We start from the raw sequence: 20,880 nt of genomic DNA, 5'->3' as shown, positions 1-20,880 counted from the left end.
GGAAGGATTTCCTAAAACTAATTGTGGCCCTAACTACTTCCTTCTTTATTTTACTAGAGAGCGCATATGAGTTGCAAGAGACCATGCAACTTATGATTAGGACATTGGTAATGGAAAAGGTGGAAGGAGGCAAACAATGTAGAGGAAAAGGAAGAAGACTATAGTTAGTTATAGTTTTTGGTCAAACACTTGCCTTTCACTGTCACTGGATTGGGTATTCTAAAAGCTCTAGCCATGGGAAAATCTACAACTGCATTGATAACGTACTTGGCCAGATGTACACCACCTTAATTTAAAGTGACATTTGGCTAGACCTAGCAGATTTCTTTCCATTGATGACAACAAGGTAAGTAATGGACTCATGAAGGCCTTATAAATTGTATAGTTCAGAAAAAACTTCATTGGTCAAATGAGTGATTCAAGTTTACTGAACTAGATGGCTACAAGACATACAAAGGATTGACACAAACACATTAGCTGAGATAATTTGGTTATTTAAAGGCAAATATATGGAACTCCAGAATTGCTGTGCACACTTTCTATTCATCTTCCCTTTTAGTTTTTTAGTTCCTCTACTGCTTAAAGCAGCGGGTCCACACATAGCTTTACCAACTCTCTAAAAAAAGACTTACTTCCGTAAAAGTGGAAAAGCTTGGTATTGCACATAGTGTCTTGCATCTCCTTGGCCATTCAAAACTTTAGTACAAGCCAAGCCAAGTGACAGAAATGAAATGTCTAGCCCAACGACCCAAAACACATTAATGATGAGCATGAGGTGCACATTGGAGATGGGCTCACCTTGCTGGATGGGGATACAGTTCATTACGATAGTTCTAGTGATGAGGAGTTTCCAAGATATCTAATTAATGATGATGTCTGATTTTTTTGCTTGTTGCTCGGACAATAAGTAGCTATGAATATGTTTTCTTGGCCTTCTCATACCATTTTGATGTTTGTGACTTGTTACCTGCATTTTGAATGTTCAGCTTATTTGTACATTGTGAAAAACTTAAGAAATGCTGAGAGAGGGAGGGGGTGAATCAGTATTTCAAAAATTTAAAAGTAAACGCAACTATATGAACACAAAGAAAACAAAGACACAGGGATTTATCTCGTGGAAACCCTTTTGGGTAAAAATCACAATATCACTAATCACTACAAAGGTGGGCTCCAACCCAATACATCCAAGGTTCCAACCTTCTCGACAAAAAACAGGCCTCAACCTGATCTGACTAAGGCAACTACCTCTAAAGGCCACAACCTCCAGCTAACTGTGTTGTTAGTAAAATGTATGGTGTAGCTGACGGGTAGAATAGTATCCGAACGGGCACGTGATGCTTGAGTCACCCCTTCGGAAAGGTATATGTACACGTCCGAGAGGGACTTTGGAATCATCATTGTAATCATTGTAAGCGTTGTGATTATTGTAGTCATTGTATTCGATTATAATCATTAAGTGCATATTTGAATAAAGTATTTGTTCTACGTTGAATCGTGTTATACATGTGTTGAACTTCTTACCCTATATGGTAAACATTTGGCACCGTTGCCAGACGGACCTGGAATGAAGGAATGATATGAAGATTAATGTTGAATTTGCTTAACAAGGATAGGAACAAGGTGAAAGATAAGGATGAACTACGTACAGCACAAGAAGTTTTAATTCTAGCATAGCAGGCAGAGCGCAAATAGAGGCTTCAGCAGATTGTCGTGGGGCACCGAAGGGGTGAAGGGGCACAGACGAAGGGAGTGCACTCACCTAGTAGACAGAGGAGTGCCAAGGAATTGCTGGAGGAGACTCAACAATGCTTAAATTTGGTGGAGGAAACAAGGGAAGAGTTCCTTAACCTGTATACACTGAGGGGAGAGTGTCTAAATTTTCGAACAGAAGGGAAGCAACTCGCACGGCTCGAAGTGCGGAGGGAGCACGAGCGTGGAGTGATCTCTTCATTCCTGATACACTGGACGAACGAATACAAGCGAAGAATAGAACAACATCACTTGAAGACCTTTCACCAGACAACACGGTTGTTGGAAACAAGACTGTTATACAAAACAGCGCGAGAGTACAAAACAGTGCGAGAGTTCAGAACAGCGCAACAGTATCACAACCAGTTTAAATCTTGTTTTATCATAAAGTGATAAAACATTGTAGACAAGAATACAAATGCAGCAACACAACAGTTCTCTCATGAAAGTACACAAGTGCAGCAAATGTACTTCCTGTATTAGACCTCACCACACAAAATGATGTGTTCTTTACACCGTTGCAGTAGACCTCCTTCCGCATGGAAAATATACCTAACTCACTAAGTGTGTCATCCCTTGTTTTCAGAAGCACACACTATATTCAACTCCCCTAAGCAGCAAGAACCACTTCAAAAGAAAATCTCAAAAGAAAAAAAGTCTTTGGTCCACAAAACTTGCACTCGTACTACTCCCTACGTCCACATTCTCATGTCACAGATTTAAAAAATAATGATTTGTACTTCAAATCACCTGAGACTCCTCTTCTAGGTGCCTTCATCCCATTTTTTCTTCAAACAGTTACATTTTTAAGTCATTATTATCATTGATTATCAGTAACGAATTTAGGACAGAAGAACTCATCATCTGACCAATGTCCAATCGCTAGCATTCATTTTCCAGAACAATTGATACTTCTTCGAATAGCTTCACCTAACGTGCAGACTCTACCTATTCAGGGCAACTGAGAATGTAATGTTGCATATCTAGATAATCATCATGTTCGGCGCCTGACGTTGCATTAACACTAATGGTAATACACCTGATACAAACACCTGGCAAATGTGCAAACTCAAAGAAACAGGCTGCCGAGGAGGAATACTTGGAAACTCGAAGCAAAAGCCCGAGCTTCCACGGGACCATTTCCCATGGACTAAGTGGACGAATAATTTCCTACGGATAAGCCCATTCATCCGCAAACAAACTCATCTCCCACGAACTAGTTCATTTCCCCCGTGGACTAACATTCACTAGCGGACTACCATTTTCCCCGTGGACAACCATTTTCCCATGAAGACAAGCCACTCCCCATGGGCAGACAAGAGGACTCTATGGGAACAAGTAACACTCAGCCAAGAAGAATGAAATGAAAAATACTAACACACTGAACATTAAAACTTAATAACACTAGCAGCTACCATGTTTCATTTATCAAAATTATGCAATTCAAATGACAAAACCTATAATTTGACAATTGACATTGTTATCAAATACTAGTTCTATAATGTGTTCTGAATTCTGCATTTGTTACTTAATTTTGTAGATTGTGTGTAAGTAATGGTTTATATAAAATATATTTTAATCTACACATAGCCATTCTCTACAAATTTTGGAAACTTTTTATGGTCCCAGAACCCACTAGTATTTCCTGGAATTTTAGACATTGCTCGAACATTTACATTGACTTAGAATGAGAATTTTCTTTCTTGGGCTTGTCTTATGTTGGATAATACCTACAGATTTTAGGAGCATCAACACTAATCGCATTTCTATTATGTCATGTCGTTCCTGAATTTCTTAGGCATGGAGCTTTTTTTTTTTATTACAATACATATTCACATTGCTCTACTCAGTTTAGATTAATGCAATCTGTTGCATGAGTTCAGAATTAATTGTGTGGTGCAAGTACTCAAGTTTCAAGAGAGAGTCTACTTTGACACGAAAAAGCACATGCAAGTATCACACTTTGTGCTTTATTTCACTTTTGAACAACTTAAGTATATAGTTTATACACCATAGAGCCCTACTCATCATTTGGATGGTTAATTATCAACATTTATCAATATGTTGACTTGTCCCATACATATCAAGGAAGCAGAGAAAGCAACTCCAAGACCTTTAATCAGAAGTTTAAACCTCATGGTTAGTTCAACTTGGTGAAACCAACCATGGTCCCAGCTTGTGACAGATATTCTAAAGTGCAGTTGGGTGGGTAATTGCTCCCCACAGCCCAAGAAGTTTCCTGGTATGAAGTGACAACCTTCACTACCTAGGACCTAATTGCACCAGAGTAGGTCCCTGCATCTTGCATTGTAGGTCGTGTCATACTTCTATTCAGCATTGCATAATATTTTCTTTCCATTTGTGTTTGTCAAGGAAATCACATGCTCAGTTGTGGTTTCTGACTACATCATCTCCAGCTCATATGCTGTACCAATTAACAGGTGGGTGTTCCATCAGAACACTGTGAACATCTAGAGCCAAAAGGCTCCTTTAAAGGCATACACAAACAGTTTGTATTTCATGCACATATAATGAAAACTAGAATGCACATAATTTCTCAATTGAGTGTTGAAAATGGTGTAAATAACTAAAACTAGCTTTGCAGCCTTCAATGTCCAAGAAAGAGAAAAAGAAAGGTGATGTATTCATGTCCAAAAATAAACAAAGTAGCTTAATTTGACTCAGAAAAGACATTCAGCTACCTTAAACAAGTGTTGGGTAGTAAAAAACCTCAGCTACATATGATGCACTAAAGAAATGTAAGCATTACAGCATTGAATACATTCCAAACCTGGCATGTATTGCAGACTAAGACTAACATACGGCAATAAGAACATCGACTGCGTGAAGAGTAATCATCAAAAGATTCACCACAAAGTAAGCATGAGCCAATAACTCCTGTATCAGTGCTTCCAACTGAAATCCTGCAGGAAAGTGTCCTAAGGAGAATATCCCCAAAATATATACACTCAAAACCACCAAACTAAAACCATCACTGAACAAGAAAAGATGTGCACACCTGGGGTCAAAAACAAAGTTTTTTCCTTTGAAGAACCCCCCATTGGGATATGCCTCTAAGTAACACTGAATACCACCAGATAACTGCAAGGAAAAAAATGATTTAAGAGTAAACATGCAAACAGATGTGAAATTAAGTACTAGATAGCAGTTTGAGCTAAGCATTCACTACAAGAAATACAATTAGTGCTTGGATCAATTAAAATTTTGATTCTCTGGAAGTAGTATTAAAAGCTTGAGCAGAAGTGGAAAAACTATTGTCTGAAAATCAAACCTTCATACAAGTAATAGATATTCATTTAATGTTTTTATAAATATGAATTTCTAATCATGAAAGAATGTAGATCTAGAAAGCATGTCCAAGCCATGATGTCATATTTAGAGAGATACTATTAGAAGTTTTAAACTTAGTACAGCTTGAGAAACTATGTGGTAAACATCTAATAGCAATGATAATAAGCGAAATTGTATGTTTGTTTTCCTCATGAAGTATGCCTAAGCATTATAATTAGAAATATGAAATATCTGACAGCTAGTGTGCAAGATATAAATAATTATCTTAACATACCATATATGAAAGATAAATGCTAATTATGATGCTACATCACGAATTTCTTAGAGTTTACTTTCATATAAAAGTGTAAAATTGAAGTCACTTGAAAAACTTCACAATTACCTGGTAAATATTTTCATAGCCTGAACCTTTCGTTCTGATATATGCAGATGCCATTTCACACCGAACTCCTCCGGTGCAGTACCTGCAGTCAAGTTTAAAGTAAAACATAAATGGCTAAGCTACTATCACATTAGCCAAGGTGTTGAAGCAAATGATATTTCCACAACATGTAGCTTTCCTCTTTTTTTAACACTGTACCCCTGAAACAATCAAGAAAAGAAAAATGGCATATTCAAACACCACACTGTTTGTAGCTTCTGTCGGATTGATTTTATCATGAGATACCTTGTTGATGGTAAATCATCTTTGAGATAATTATCTTATCTATAGAATATATATTATATATGCAATATTTATATTACATATATGATTACTATTAAATATGTTAACTAGTGATAATTAATCATAGAGACATGTCTCTTCATTAGACATGTCTCCTCATATTTATATGAGATCCAAAATCTGCATTTGGAAATCATCAATTATAATGACCATGTTAGTACATTTGCAGAAAAGATCCAAGTTATTCAACATGGTATCAAAGCCATGCTGCAAATGTAGAAAAGAAAGACTACTCGATAATGGAAAAACATTTGCATTCAAATGGATGGTCCTCAGTGGTTCACTGTAGATGGGCTAGATTGACATAGCATTGAATGCATTATTGATTACTGTTGCCGCTGAAGGAAGCGTACAACACAGGAAGAGCAACTTCTTAATTCATCATATAACCTGAAGGATGAGTACGAAACTTTTAGAGACTGGAAGTTGCCACTGCTTCCCATACCACCTTTAGATTCGGATTCAGTATGGGAACTATACTCGGGTTGATAAATCACATAGTCCAAGTATGATAGCATCACAAAGAGGGAAAGACATATCCTTTAGTGATCGCAGTCTGAAAAATGACACAGGGATCCGTGGATAGTCAATAAAATTATACATATACTCAGTCTTCATTGTTGATGACCTGAGTAATGATTTGTATGTATGCGAGCAATTAAAATAAAATGTGAAGAATATGTTAATCAAAAAGAAGTAAACGACGAACAGTCAAACACAGAGTGAGCTCATAATGTTTCTGCACATATAAAAGACCATTAAGAAACAAAGAAAGATTACAGCCAGCGGCAATACAACTTATATGTAATCTGGGAAAGGATGAAAACAAGTAAACACTCAGCGCTAAATGAGACAACAGAGTCAGCGATTCCGCATGTTCTTAACATCTGATATGGACGGGAAAATATACATTACCACAGTAATAACAAATGGATCGAGGTGGAAGGGTCTTATAAATCATGAAAACCAAATGGAAAATGTCACAACATCAACAATGAACCATTGTTCATTCCAAAATAGGGACTCTCTATACGAGGACATGCAATTGACAATGTTTTAACACAAAATGGCAAGTATGTGAATAAGCTATAGCTGGTTAGCATCTACAGGTGATTCATTATGTAACTTATGTTTAGAAAACTTGGGAATCAAATAAAATATACACACTAAGATTGAAAGTGAATGCGAGTAAGCAAACAACATTAAACAATTAAAGCATAAGAAAATTATATGGTTATGGGGAGACCCATCTCCCCCCTAAAAGTCGTGTCTCAATCTCCAGAGACCTCAAAAAAGGTTGGAGACTTCATGATGAAGTTTCCTAAAGTCTCCCAGTCTCCTAATCCAAATAGTGAAGTCCCCCCGAAGTCTCCTGATAAAAAATAATATTAAATAATTTTATATATTTTAGCCCTCATTTTAATGTTTTTATTGCAAAAATTAAGACCAATGAGATACAATATTATGATTACGTGAGTTTTGAAATATTTGACTCTATATTAATGTGACATTATTATTATTTACTTTGGTCTTTTAGTTTTACAATATTATTATTTTCAAATTTTGTATTTAGTATTAGACTCTTTAAATTATTAAAAAAAATTGCCTTCTCCAAGTACCCCCATCTCCTAGTTTTGAAAAATTCTCGTACCAATACCAGTTCTAGTATCGGAGACCTCCAAGTCTCCCCGTTTCCCAATGACCTTGCAAAATTAAGAGGTCATTTGAGGTTTGAAGTACAGACACATCATTCTGCCAAGTTCGGGGGTCAATGGAGGGAAAAGCACAAGTCGTGAAGGTGACAATGATATTTGTCAAAGTTTTGGAAAATTTTGGAATGAGAAGTTGCAGGTTATTGGCCGATCGTATGTAATAATCCATACTAGATTATTATGTGTCAGCACTGATTATATTCGAAGAAACCCATATTTCAGAGCATAGGAATTTGAACAAATAATTGGTGAGCAATCTGATTTATTTATTCTGAGCAATATCTCTCAAACTGAGAGTTCCAAACACTAGACAATATATCAAACAATTGGTGTACTTCTCACAATTTACTGGTAACCTTTTCAGACTGACTGAATACTTGATTCTTGAAAGATACATGTAATAATCTTAACTAGACCTCAAAAAGCACACATTATCCTTTAATCATGATTTTGTAGATTGACATTATGTCAATAGTTGGAATCTAACCTTGGTAATAACCCTTCCCTAGCTTACAAAAAATTTCAGAGTTTCTTCATGGACATTTTACGAACAGTTTGCAAGCAATTGAGCTAAATGCTTGAATACCAATTTCTTTCGAACAAATATTAGTCAAGTAGACAATATAAATAAAAAAGCTATTCTAGTAAGCTTGAGAATTCCAATTCACCTATTATGAAATGATAGAAGGCTATCTCATAACAATGTTCATACAGCAGTATAAATGCTGAACCTCAGAAATGGATATTTCACTCACAAATCAATATTACAATGTGCATACAGCAATATTACACTCACCTGATGTAAAGATTTGGTTCTAATAAATATATAAAGTGCAAGAAGGGTTACGCAGCACCTGAAGTGACAATGCTCGTGGATTCTTCAGAGTCCCTGCTATATATGATGGTGTTGTAGATAGTTATCCGTATGCCAAAGCAACATTACTGGTACCTTTCTTCACTCGGGATTATATCCCTGCTCCGCCTGTAGGTGACACTCAGAATGGAGTCCCCACAATGCTTGGGTTTTCAATCAAGCTGGCAACTGTCGTGACCACCACCCTATTTGCTAACTCTGTCGGTCTGTATACTCCTACGTGGTGCTGCTAACTGATCGCAGACTGAGATATACCGACTATATGTGGTCTGCCTTCCACACCCAACCTCTTATGTATAAGCGACTGCCAACCCTGTTGTGTGATGACCTGTTGTGAGTAGCCCGATTCTCAAACTATGCTCAGACTGTAATCTTCAAAAACCCTCCTTACTTGGCTATGGTAAAGTTTGCCTACCTTGCCTATTGTCCAACATAAAACACAAGCACTAACCTGTATGTATTAATTCCTTGGAGGTCTTCAAACACTTGTATCCTCTCTGCCGCTGAACTCCCACTTTCTCAAAGATCTTCAATGAATCAATCTAGAATCATAACTCTGAAGTGCAAATGGTGAGAGGCTAGGTTTGAATCTAGTCTCACTCTTTCCTTAAGGGGTTTCGTCCTTAGGAAATACCCAGTCACATTCAAGCAACCGATTAGGATTTGAATAATAACAAATATTCGTTGTGTGAATCCCAATGTAGCTCCACAATATAACCTCAATATGAGGGAAGACACAAACAACTAGACAATATGGGATTAAAAATCAATTTCGTCTTTTATTCACTTAAGTGACTTTATAACATTAAATATTTAAATAAATCACTTAAGTCACTCAAACTTTAATATCTCTTGAAAAACTTGTCTGATTGCCATGCCGTCTAAAATAAGAATCTCTCCTCATAATTCCCCATGTGACGAAATACACTTTCTAAAAATAGAAAGGGTCCATCTCTATTACCCTTGACTTACTATACATAGTAAGTATGGCAAATGGAGTCTAAATGACATCGAACGAAGGCCAAATCCATGAATCGTTGAATGTTGGAGATGAACCAATCCTCGGAAGACCCTCTAACCATCCTCATTAGCCTACGAGGATCCAATATTAGGCTTATCCCTAAAATACTGATGCTGGCAACCAATGGGAACATTACAGTCCTCCCTTCCCGAGATTGCTTGCCCTCAAGCAATCCAACAATAACAGTGAACTCCAACCTCCCCCTAGATCCCAAATGAAGTAGTAGGTGACACCCCTATTAACACTGAACCAACTGCATACTACTAACATCAACAGGACCAACAACATAACTTGTAGTATAGCACTCAAAACTTGTGCTAATGATGTAGGGGTTAGAATATCACCATAAGAATCCGCCACAAGAAATATCTCCATCCTAGTTCTCACCCATATAATATAAACTAGACTGCAATTCAGATCAACAATCCCTTGGAGAGACATTGCTACAAGAGAACCATCTGTACTCAGGCCCACTATATCAACCATAGGTGTAGCCACGTCAAAATCTGTGGACATAGGAACATTACTATTTTCCGCAACACAAAATTGAATCTTTAAAGATGGTGAAAACTGAGCCTAACTCCACTCAGGTGAGTGATCAACCTCAAACTCAAACAACGGATTGTCATAAGACAATGTTGCATCCATGTCAAACGTAGAATTATCCATGAAGTGAACATCAACACTTTATTGATCGATAGTGTAACATGACTCTATCACTGCATCGCTCACCTCATCAATAATAACAAGTGTACTATCATTGAAGCACACATACAACCACATGCATACTGCTAAAATCGTCAATGCATGGTTGAACTGACACAAAAGTGGCAACCGATATGATAGTATCCCCGCATGCTCCTACTCCCACTATTGCTACATCGCCATCGGAAACATGATCTGGGGAACTCATGCCGAAAACTGCATCACTTGACTTAACCTGACATAAATCCTCATCACATTCCACCTTAAGTGTGCCCAACTCATGTAGTGTCCCATAAGAAGTGTCCCACAAATCTGAAGCCACAACTGTATCATCACCTTCTGATCCTAGAAAAGGTGATATCATTCTCTACTCAAATCTCGGATTCGAAATCAGTCGGGTCATCCGTTTGTGATTTTGATTCATCTCATTCACTAGCACATCCAACTGTTTCACAAAACCCTATATCTCAGAATCTCCCTCCATTGGCAAAGAAGTACGCCCTCCTTGGGTGTAATGAATACCAAACCTTCTGTCACCATCCCTAATGCAGAAAACCAAGTCCTTGACCTGTGGGTCAAAATAAAAGTGATAAGCGCTCCTCACAGTGTAATGCCGATAATCTCTATCAAGGGCCCATTGTCATCAAATTGGAAATCGGAAGATGACTCCAATCTCTGACTCTAAGCTATTGGTTGGGCAGGATCTTAGCAAGTCCAACCACAAAATCCCTATTGGGAAGTATTGTAGCTAAGGTCTCTACAATCTTCCTCACCAAACAACGAATAGCACGAGGGTCCTGAATGAGATTAGGATTTGAATAATAACAAGTATTTGTTGTGTGAATCCCAATGTAGCTCCACAGTTTTATAACCTCAATATGAGGGAAGACACAAACAACTAGGCAATGTGGGATTAAAAGCCAATTTCGTCTTTTAGTCACTTAAGTGACTTTATAACTTTATAACATTAAATATTTAAATAAATCACTTAAGTCACTCAAACTTTAATATCTCTTGAAATACTTGTTTGATTGCCATGCCGTCTAAAATAGGAATCTATCCTCATAATTCCCCATGTGACCAAATACACTTTATAAAAATAGAAAGGGTCCATCTCTATTACGCTTGACTTACTATACATAGTATGGCAAATGGAGTCTAAATGACATCGAACGAAGGCCAAATCCATGAATCGTTGAATGTTGGAGATGAACCAATCCTCGAAAGACCCTCTAAGCATCCTCATTAGCCTACAAGGATCCAATATTAGGCTAATCCCTGAAATACTGATGCTAGCAACCAATGGGGAAATTACATCATATGTTTGTCGTCTTAACAAAAATATCATTGCCAAAAAAAAAAAATTTAAAAGAAAATCTAGCACATCAGGTTACGTGGCAAAAGGAGTGATCAATGTCATTGGTAGATTCACTTGGGACCCAATGATAGATCACGTAGTAGAGACCAATCAAGGATTAAGGAACACTATACATGTCGAGTCAAATACACTATGACAAAATATAACATTGCTATACCATTAAAACGATTGGAGGATTCAACATCATTTACCTTACTCTATTGAGGTAAGCACAATCAACACCGAAGTGGATAAACTATCATGCTAATTGTATGTTGGCTCCCGAGAGATAGTGAAAGGTCATGTAATCATATAGAGCAAAGATTATAATTGTATATAAAAATCATATTAATGAAATCAAGCATTACATTGCCTCTGACTATTACTTTGGACAGTCAATCCATGCGAAAATATGGATAAGGCCAACTAAACTGCTATAAGGAATAGCAGAAATATTCACCATCTACTAAGCAAGGATTGTAATTACTCCACCACAAGATGCCACCTCACCCCATTAAGTAGGAATGAGACCCACAACCACATATAGTGGAGGCTGCCAGCAAGGTACCAGGTATTGGGGTCCACTCATAAGAAAGTAAATTAAGGTAAGTATATATGGTGTAGTATGATTTTCTTTTTATTGTTTAAATTATTTATATTATTAATATGTAAGGGGAGAAAGGGATACCAAGCAAATATGTGACATTATTAATAGTTATTTTGTAGTTATATTATATGAGATAGTATAACTGAAACTATAGGTGGTAACAAAAATTATATAAACTATATTATACTTTTAATGAATATTGGTATATTGAGAAAGCATCAAGGATATATATTTATTAATAGGAAAATAATAAATAGGAGACAAATTAAAATATTGAATATATATGTGTGTGTGTGTGTGTGTGTGTGTGTGAAATGATCTTATATCATTAAGTAGACTATTTATTATCCTTGATTATTGTTATGGTCTCTCTCTTATTTTATTTTGTATGAGCTATTTGCCTTGATCTTTTCCTCCAAGAATGTTCTTGTAGAAAAAGGAGGATTAATATCAAATTTAGAGAGAGTCTAACACTTTGTTAAGGGAAAGTTTATTTTAGAAGCTTAGAAGATTTATGTTCAGAGGGAGTAGAATGTGGATATGGTTTTGTCAACTGTCAATGATGTCGATCATATTGATTCAGAGGGAGTAAACCAATGTTGTGATGGAATCTTCAGTGATCGATAAATTGTAAGAGTCAAGAGGACTATAATTCATGCAACTATGTGAATGGGCCTACCCCTTGTGTACATCATAAAAAAGTTGTGACTTTAATTAAACTATCTATGAGATAAATGAAACTTGACGTATGAGTTGTAGAATCATTCAAGTGGCACAATCATACTCAATCAAGATATTGGCATATTGTGGACAAGTTTGTCTTCACTTCTGCTATTAAGCTTAACGAATGTTTGGAGCTTAAATGGATGAAAAGAGCAAGTTGGAACTTAGAAAGGAGTTGTCATATTTGATACCAAAAAAATTCAAACAAATGAGTGGAAATTTTACATTGCGGGGGGGAATAATAGTCAATGTTCCATTCCCACTTGAACCTTATTTAGAGGGGAGATGTTTCATTCTCAAATAATCTAAATGGATAATTTCTGAATCTTCATGTGCAAATAAGTATTTGTGTCTTTTACATTTATCTACTCTTTGTAGTCTCTCTCTTATATGTAATTCTATACATACTATAAGGGTTATTTGTCTTGATCTTTTCCTTTATGTTTTGAAAATGTTCTTACAGGGAAAGAAAGTTGGTACTTTACATGTGCTACCAAATATTGTGCAGACTCAATCTAATAATAGTAGTTCCAAAGACCCTGATGATCAAGATGGATAAAGTGAGGCTCTTGAAGCAAGTATCTTTGATGATTGAGATTATGAGTATCCTTCTACCTTAAGAGGGAGTATAACACTTCTTTGAAGGCAACGCAGGAGCTTAGGAGATTAATACTCAAAGGGAGTCTAGAAATACATGTCTGTGACTACATGATTTTGATGGGCCTACTCTTGAGTGCATCATGAGGAAGTATTGACTTATCACTAGAAAATCGGAAGATTGAAAGCAAATTCAGGGTGAGCCTAACAAGAATCCTAGGGGGAAGAGAGTTTCTAATGAAATAACTATAGGACTTGACTACCCAAGATCATTGTTCAGAGGGATAATTTTGAGGTGCAATCCTTTATGAATGATATCTTCTCTATGAGGAGAAGTTCGAAGTGAAATTCCTTGTAATGCATTCTTCTATGTGAGAGTGAAATGAGGTGAAAGCTTTTGTACCACCCTCTGACTTGGTTCATGGTGGTTACTATTTCACGTATGATATGTAATGAAAGGTGACAATCTTTCATTAACATATATAAACAGAAGGTAACCATTATAAGATGATGATCTTATAAATGGTAGACCTGTTATCATGGTTCTTTGAGCCAGATTTTGCCAGACACCATGATAACAAAAAGTCAGAAGGTAACCATTATAAGATGACGATCTTATAAATGGTAGACCTATTATCATGGTTCTTTGGGCCGGATTTTGAAGGACACCATGATAACGAAAATTCAGAAGGTAACCATTATAAGATGACGATCTTATAAATGATAGACCTATTATCATGGTTCTTTGGGCCAGATTTTGCTAGACACCATGATAACAAACAGTCAGAAGGTAACCATTGTAAGGAAGCAATCTTACAAATGGTAGACCTGTTATCATGGTTCTTTGGCCCAGATTTTTCCGAACACCATGATAGCAAACTTGTTATGGTTCTTTGGGCCGGATCTTGCCAGACACCATAGTTGCTACTATAGACCACACTTAACGTGGTGTTTTTTAAAAGTAATGGAAACTATTTCAATATTGTGTTATGAAAGGTGAGAAATTTAGTCTCATACTGAGATGATATCTCTTCTTATTCTTGAGAGCATAATGTGTTCTATCAATCCTCCCTAGCTAAGAGGAGTGTTAAGGTTGTAGCTTCTGTCAGATTGATTTTATCATGAGATACTTTGTTGATGGTAAATCATCTTTGAGATAATTATCTTATATATAGAATATATATTATATATGTAATATAATATATATTATAGATATTATATATTATATATTATTATATAATAATATAATTAATATTACATATATGTTTACTATTAAATATGTTAACTAGTGATGATTAATCGTAGAGACATGTCTCTTCATGAGACATGTCTCCTCCTCTCATATTTATATGAGATCCAAATCTGAATTTGGAAATCATCAATTATAATGGCCATGTTAGTACATTTGCAGAAAAGATCCAAGTTATTCAACACCCACTGATGCAACTGTCAATTCTCCATAATAATTGGCACTGCTCAAGCCCCATATATCAAGAACGATTCATTGTATACAAGAGAACTGAAATAACACGAGAAGTAAAAGAAAACTGTAACTTGTAAACAACATTAGTGAACTGTTGAACTGAAAATCATGCGTATTATTGTAAAAGTGTTGAGGTCAGCAAGCCAACTGCAGTTCTTGTAAGTACGTGTTATCAATTTCAGTTAAAATGCAAATGTGAAATACAGAAGGAACCTAATTTAATTCTGGTCTTATGACCTGGAGGTCAAAGACAACATAGTTACAGTTACAGAACCTGGTTATAAAGAGCAATGAACAATATTCAAAACATAAGCTAAAAGATGTTTGACAAGAAACTACTCCTTGAAAGTGACGCAACAAGATCAGAAAATATTTTGTAAAATGCAAAGTTTTCTAAAAATAAAAGAATGCCAAAATTAAGTGCGAAGGTCCATAATTACATAAGAATGTTGTTGCCACGTAGCTGCTCTGCATGGCTATCTATCCAAGCAGGCAAATCACTGTACTGTCTAATCTTTGGATCTAAAGTCTGAATCTGTCCTGGAGGTAAAAACTTGCCAATTCTTGTTTCATACATATTCCTAGCATCCAAAAGAACGATTCCCCCATGATGTTGATGATCACCAGTTTCACATTCTAATTGTGAAGCCAAAAAATCAAGAGAATTATTTATATGATATCGGTTGAGATCACAATCTTCCTGAAGCACTCCACCTGCAAATTCTTGAGGCCTTTAGTTATCCTACATAGTACATACAAATACCATATGAATGCCAGATAATTTAGTTTACAGATACCAGATCTTACCAGCCATTTGAAGAATTGAATGAAATTCAATAGCAGACAGATGTTTTCCAGCATTTGAAATTGATGGTGATCTGACCAATGGACAAGCAACAAGAGATACCACCTCCTGCACAAACAACAGAAGTATATTTAATAAGTAAGAATGAAAAAAATCAAAAATGTATGCATATAGTAGCTATGTTTGCAGATTGACTATCATTGATACTTTTTTCCACATCTAATATTATTTAAGATTGAAGCCATTTAGGCCAATAAACTATTTTTTCAAAAAACAATTATCCCAGTAGTTATTTCAGAAACTTGGGTAACGTTATGTTTATCAAGACAATTTATTCTGAATGTATTGTTATTTCTTCACTTACTGCCTCAGACTCTACCTCCATACTCGTCTCTTTGTTTTTCTTTTGCTGAAGCGTAATTCTCTATGTTACCAGGTTTGCGCCCTGGACCCTCGAGTCAGGTTCGGGAGCAAGCCACATTCAGGTTTGCAGAATGGTACATGGCAAGCCCAGGCGGGGGCCATGTTTGGACCTGTGGTTCCCTCCAGCTCGAACCACCATGGACCTGGGCGAACCCACAGGTCCGAATGTAGACCCTGCCCGGACCCACCACATACGCAGGGGTACCCAGTGCAGACTAGGGAGAACCCTATACAGACTGACAGGAACCCAAGACTATTAAGCTACAAAGTGTGCCCAAAAAACATTAAAATGACTTTTTTTATTATAGTTTTTCCTCCTAACCTTAAAACGACCCTAATAAAGAGCTTCCAAACACATTTCATTTCACATTTGCTCTCTCATTTTACTCTCTCCATCTTGCAAGATTGAAGTGAAGTGATTGTATTCTAAGGAGATTGATTGTGGAATTGCAAATACCTTCCAAAGAGCAGACGAAAGTGCTTAAGGTATTGATTTCAACCATATTCTTTATTTTTTTTATTCTTGAAGTAGGGGTGACAAATGTGATTCAAGTGCTTACTGATAGTGCAACAAATTGTTTGAGAACTGGAAAGTTAATTGTAGAGAAGTACTCACAAATTTATTGAAGTCCGTGTGCAACTCATTATTTGAATTTGTTGCCTCATGACTTGGCTAAATTCCCTTGGATATATGAAGGAATTAATAGAGGAAGAGCAACTTGAAATCATCGTCTCACATTGAGCCTTTACATGCAACATGCATCTAAGGAGTTGTTGGGGCCTTGTGATACAAGATTTGCTTCATTTTATATCACTTTGAAAAGAGTGGTTGAAGAGAAAGCAGCTTTGAGATATGTAATTTGTTCCAATGAGTGGGAAAATTCAACACTCTCTAAGAGTGCCAAGGGGAAGATCATAAAGAAAATTGTTTTAAATAGTAGCTTTTGGGAAAGTGGAGCAAAGGTCTTAAGTATATTCGAGCCATTGTTGATGTGCTATGTATGGTTGATGGTAACACTCCTTGCCTGGGAATGCTTTATGAAAGCATGGACCATTGCAAAGAAGTTATTCACAAGGTACTAAACAATGTGGAAGCAGAGTACATAGAGCTATGGGAGACTGTTCATTCAATATGGTAAATAATGCACATTCCTTAACATGCAGCAACTTGTTGTTTGGAGCCTAAACTATTTCACATTGATAGACATGGTAATGCTGAAATTATGGCCGGGTTTTATGAAGCCATTAGTAGATTTGAACTAGATCCAAAAATTGCATCTCTAATTAGATAACAGTGTTGGAAATACAGGAAAGCACAAGGGATGTTTGGCATAGGAGCAACCAAATATGATATGGCATGAAATGAGGCACTTGGTTATAGATGGTGGATGAGCTATGGGTAGAGACTCTTGAACTTCAACGCTTTGTCATTCGAATAGTGAGCCAAGGAGCAAGTTCATCAGCTTGTGAGAGAAATTGGAGTTGCTTTGACTACATCCATTCCAAAAGGAGGAAAAAGTTATTGTCTGAAATATTGGGAGATCTTGTCTATGTTAGCGGCAGATTTAAGTTGCTCATGAACAAATCAGCAAATGACTCATCTTCTTCACAACAACGAACTTTAGGAGACATAGCAGTACTAGACCCAAATGAGCCCGGCTTTTTTGATGAGGAATTGGGTAGTGATACTGATGATGATGCTACACCATCTAAGCCAAGTGCTCTTGACGATTTAGAGATTTTTTGAAGTTATGAAGTCTTGACTTTTGATTGTACCTTTGCGACAAAAGCACATCTTTGCAATTGTGATTTCTCATGTTTCTTATGTTTTATACTTTATAAACGTGTCATCATGCTTATAAAGTTTTCAAATTTATTTAGCAATTTTAATTAATTTGATAATTTATAGGTTATATATATCAAAAAATTATTAAAATTGCATAAGACGGATTTATTTCGAATTTTTTTTCTGAATTTTTACTCTTCCTGAACTTCATTCAAATTTTATAGTTGCCAAACTCAAATTCGAGTTCGAACCTTGTGACTTAGTCAAAAACCATTGTAGATGTCCTCATGCCCTCCACCTGTGGAACAATTAAAAACATATAAAAACAGACCAGTATACAAGATTTGGGCATTTTTCCCAAGCCAAGTGAAAGTTTTACAGTTTACAAGCTCAAAAGTTACCCCATGTGGGGTTTTTAACCCTTCAACACCAAATTTATGATATCTCAATCAACACTAAATGATATAACTTGAAACCAATGCCAAAATAAAGTAGATTTTGAGTACCATCAACCCCAATCATTGAGAAGTCATGGGGATGAAGAAAAACAAATTAAAATGAACCATTTTCAGACTGTTTACACTCAGAAAAAGTAGGGAAGTAAAGAAATTTCATTGAAAAACTCAGTTCAAATCTTCATCAGTCCACCCAAATGAAGTCCAAAAGGCTTATTTAAGTTCAGAATGATTTCTTTAACTATGTAATGTCTCCACTACTAGGGTTAGTTTGGGACAACTAATACCTACAAAATAAATGTTAGAACTTAAACAATAATAAATCTAACCTATGTCACAGGGTTCGCCGAATTTTCGGCTTCAGATTCGAAATTCAGCGAACTTCTAAAAAATGAAAAACATTCGCCAAGTTTGTCATAAAATTCGTAAAAAATCGTTTTTTGGATTTTTGGGCAAACTTTTTTCCTAAAACAATGCCCTTCGTCTACGCCTCTAAAGGTCGATTAAGGAAAAAAATTGCAAAAATATTTCTGTGCATTTGAAACTCGGTTAGGGCAAAAAAATCCTTGGAAAAAAATCGCATCTAAATATCATGACGCCGTTGGAGGGTCTTGTGTGAAGCTCATGGCAAATCGTATACCCTGCTGCAGACTCCCGTTGGCTCTAGCCTCCTGCCGTTCGTCTCCATTTTCATTTGCTTAGCTTTGTTCCTTGCGTTTGCTTTATATGTTCGTCCGCTCCATTCGCTTTTCTATTTCTAGCTGATGATTTGATGACAATTTTATTATTTATTTGTTGATAGACAGTTTGATAACATTTTTATTTATTTGTTGAGGTTTTAAAGTTTAATTAGATAATAATATTAAATGTTATTTTTATTATTATGTTTTACTGTTTTGTAAGCTTATGATATAATTTTACGTTTATTATTTCTTTATCAATATCTGTATGTATTTATTTTAGGAAAACATTAATAATGTGTATATTTTATGTTATTTTTTTAATGATTATAAATTTACTTATTATTACAGTGGTTTTTTATTTATTTTTAATTCTGTAATTTTAAAGTTTTATTTTATTAGAAAAGATTAAATAGAAAGATTGTTATTTTTTTATTTTATATCTCTTTATTAGCAAAGAAAAGTAAAAAACAATATTATACTCTTTAATTGTCTCCACAAAGTTACAAACCTTCCCATAGCTAGGAATCAGGGTCATATATATATATATATATATATATATATATATATATATATATATTATTTTTTAAAAATTTATATAAGGCAAATTTAATGTCGAATTTTTTTCAATTTTTTTGCCTTGTCGAACTTTTTTTGAACTTCATAGTTGTCGAACTGTAACTCGAACTCGAACCTTGTGACTTAGAATCTAACTACACTATTCTACCCTCTATCTTAAACCTCAACCTTAAAGACATCTCCAGATCGGGTTTCCCAACCCTTAGTTATTTCATCATCTTCCCTGAAGCGCAACCCTTAAGATTCTTATTCGACAGGACATCCTCTATCCAAGGCCAATCACATATGCATATGTTGACATAATTAGAATATTTTGGCATATGGAGATTTTCTATTAATCCTAGTCATGGTAATCAAATGGAGACCTTAACGCCTCACATACCCCATGCTAGAGATTCGCTTAATCTCCATGGTGTTAGTCCAATGGACTCGACAATATATTATCCAAGATCCAATATTCCTCACATAAGGAACTATATTGATTATCATAATAAAGTATATTCAATAAATATAAATCACATTATATCTAAATAGATAAAATATAAAATGATCATTTACATATTACTCTTCGGTATGTTCTACATACACACACATTTATTCCTATATCCATAAAAAATTTAAATAAATAAATATAAACTTATATATATATAGGGAAGATCATGGGCATTACAATAAAACAAAATATTATATGTTTTCCAGGCCAGCCCGAAATTGTAGGAGGCACCACTGTGTAAGGTAAAAATGGTGAATTTTTCACCATTTTTACCTTACACAGTGGTGCCTCCTACAATTTCGGGCTGGCCTGGAAAACATATAATATTTTGTTTTATTGTAATGCCCATGATCTTCACTTAATCTTTTTTTTATTCTCCGTTGCTTCACATATTTTACATGGATGTCACTTTATTTATTGTAAGTACCATGTCTTTAACACTAATGCTATCTCTCTATCATATTACTTGGTTCCCTTTATTTATTGTCTTTATTACTTCTTTTGAATATGTTTTTTCCCTATTCTATTCTTTCATCCCTTGGACCATATGCAATTTATATCCCCGTACTTCCACCTTTATGGGATGTGTACTTTAAGTGCATCCAATGACACTGCGGAGTATACACTCAATATTTTGGAGATTAGTTTTAGTCTATAAATAATTATTAGTTTTATATTTACATTGTTTCTATGTTATTGTTAAATATGATGCCTTTATATTATTATTAAATATGATACCTTTTATGTTAATTATGAATTTCATATATCAATTGATTTAATTAATAAATAATTTTT

The 20,880-nt window shown here is 35.4% G+C and overlaps 1 protein-coding gene across 1 annotated transcript in view; it reads right to left on the bottom strand.

Annotated features, from left to right (window-relative positions):
• Nucleotides 1-20,880, bottom strand: part of LOC149579654 (rhodanese-like domain protein) — a 132,962-nt gene that overhangs the window by 64,352 nt on the left and 47,730 nt on the right. The window contains exons 3-7 of the mRNA XM_089786385.1: nucleotides 15,672-15,777; nucleotides 15,305-15,578; nucleotides 5,444-5,525; nucleotides 4,769-4,851; nucleotides 4,541-4,673 (exon numbers count right to left, since the gene is read on the bottom strand). Coding sequence (XP_089642511.1) covers nucleotides 4,541-4,673; nucleotides 4,769-4,851; nucleotides 5,444-5,525; nucleotides 15,305-15,578; nucleotides 15,672-15,777 — 678 coding nt within the window. The remainder of the gene's footprint in view (nucleotides 1-4,540; nucleotides 4,674-4,768; nucleotides 4,852-5,443; nucleotides 5,526-15,304; nucleotides 15,579-15,671; nucleotides 15,778-20,880) is intronic.

Source organism: Cupressus sempervirens, chromosome 1 (assembly GCF_028749045.1).
Source record: "Cupressus sempervirens isolate cs-2001-9-10 chromosome 1, ASM2874904v1, whole genome shotgun sequence".
NCBI lineage: Eukaryota > Viridiplantae > Streptophyta > Pinopsida > Cupressales > Cupressaceae > Cupressus > Cupressus sempervirens.
This window is presented reverse-complemented; position numbering and strand designations above follow the sequence as displayed.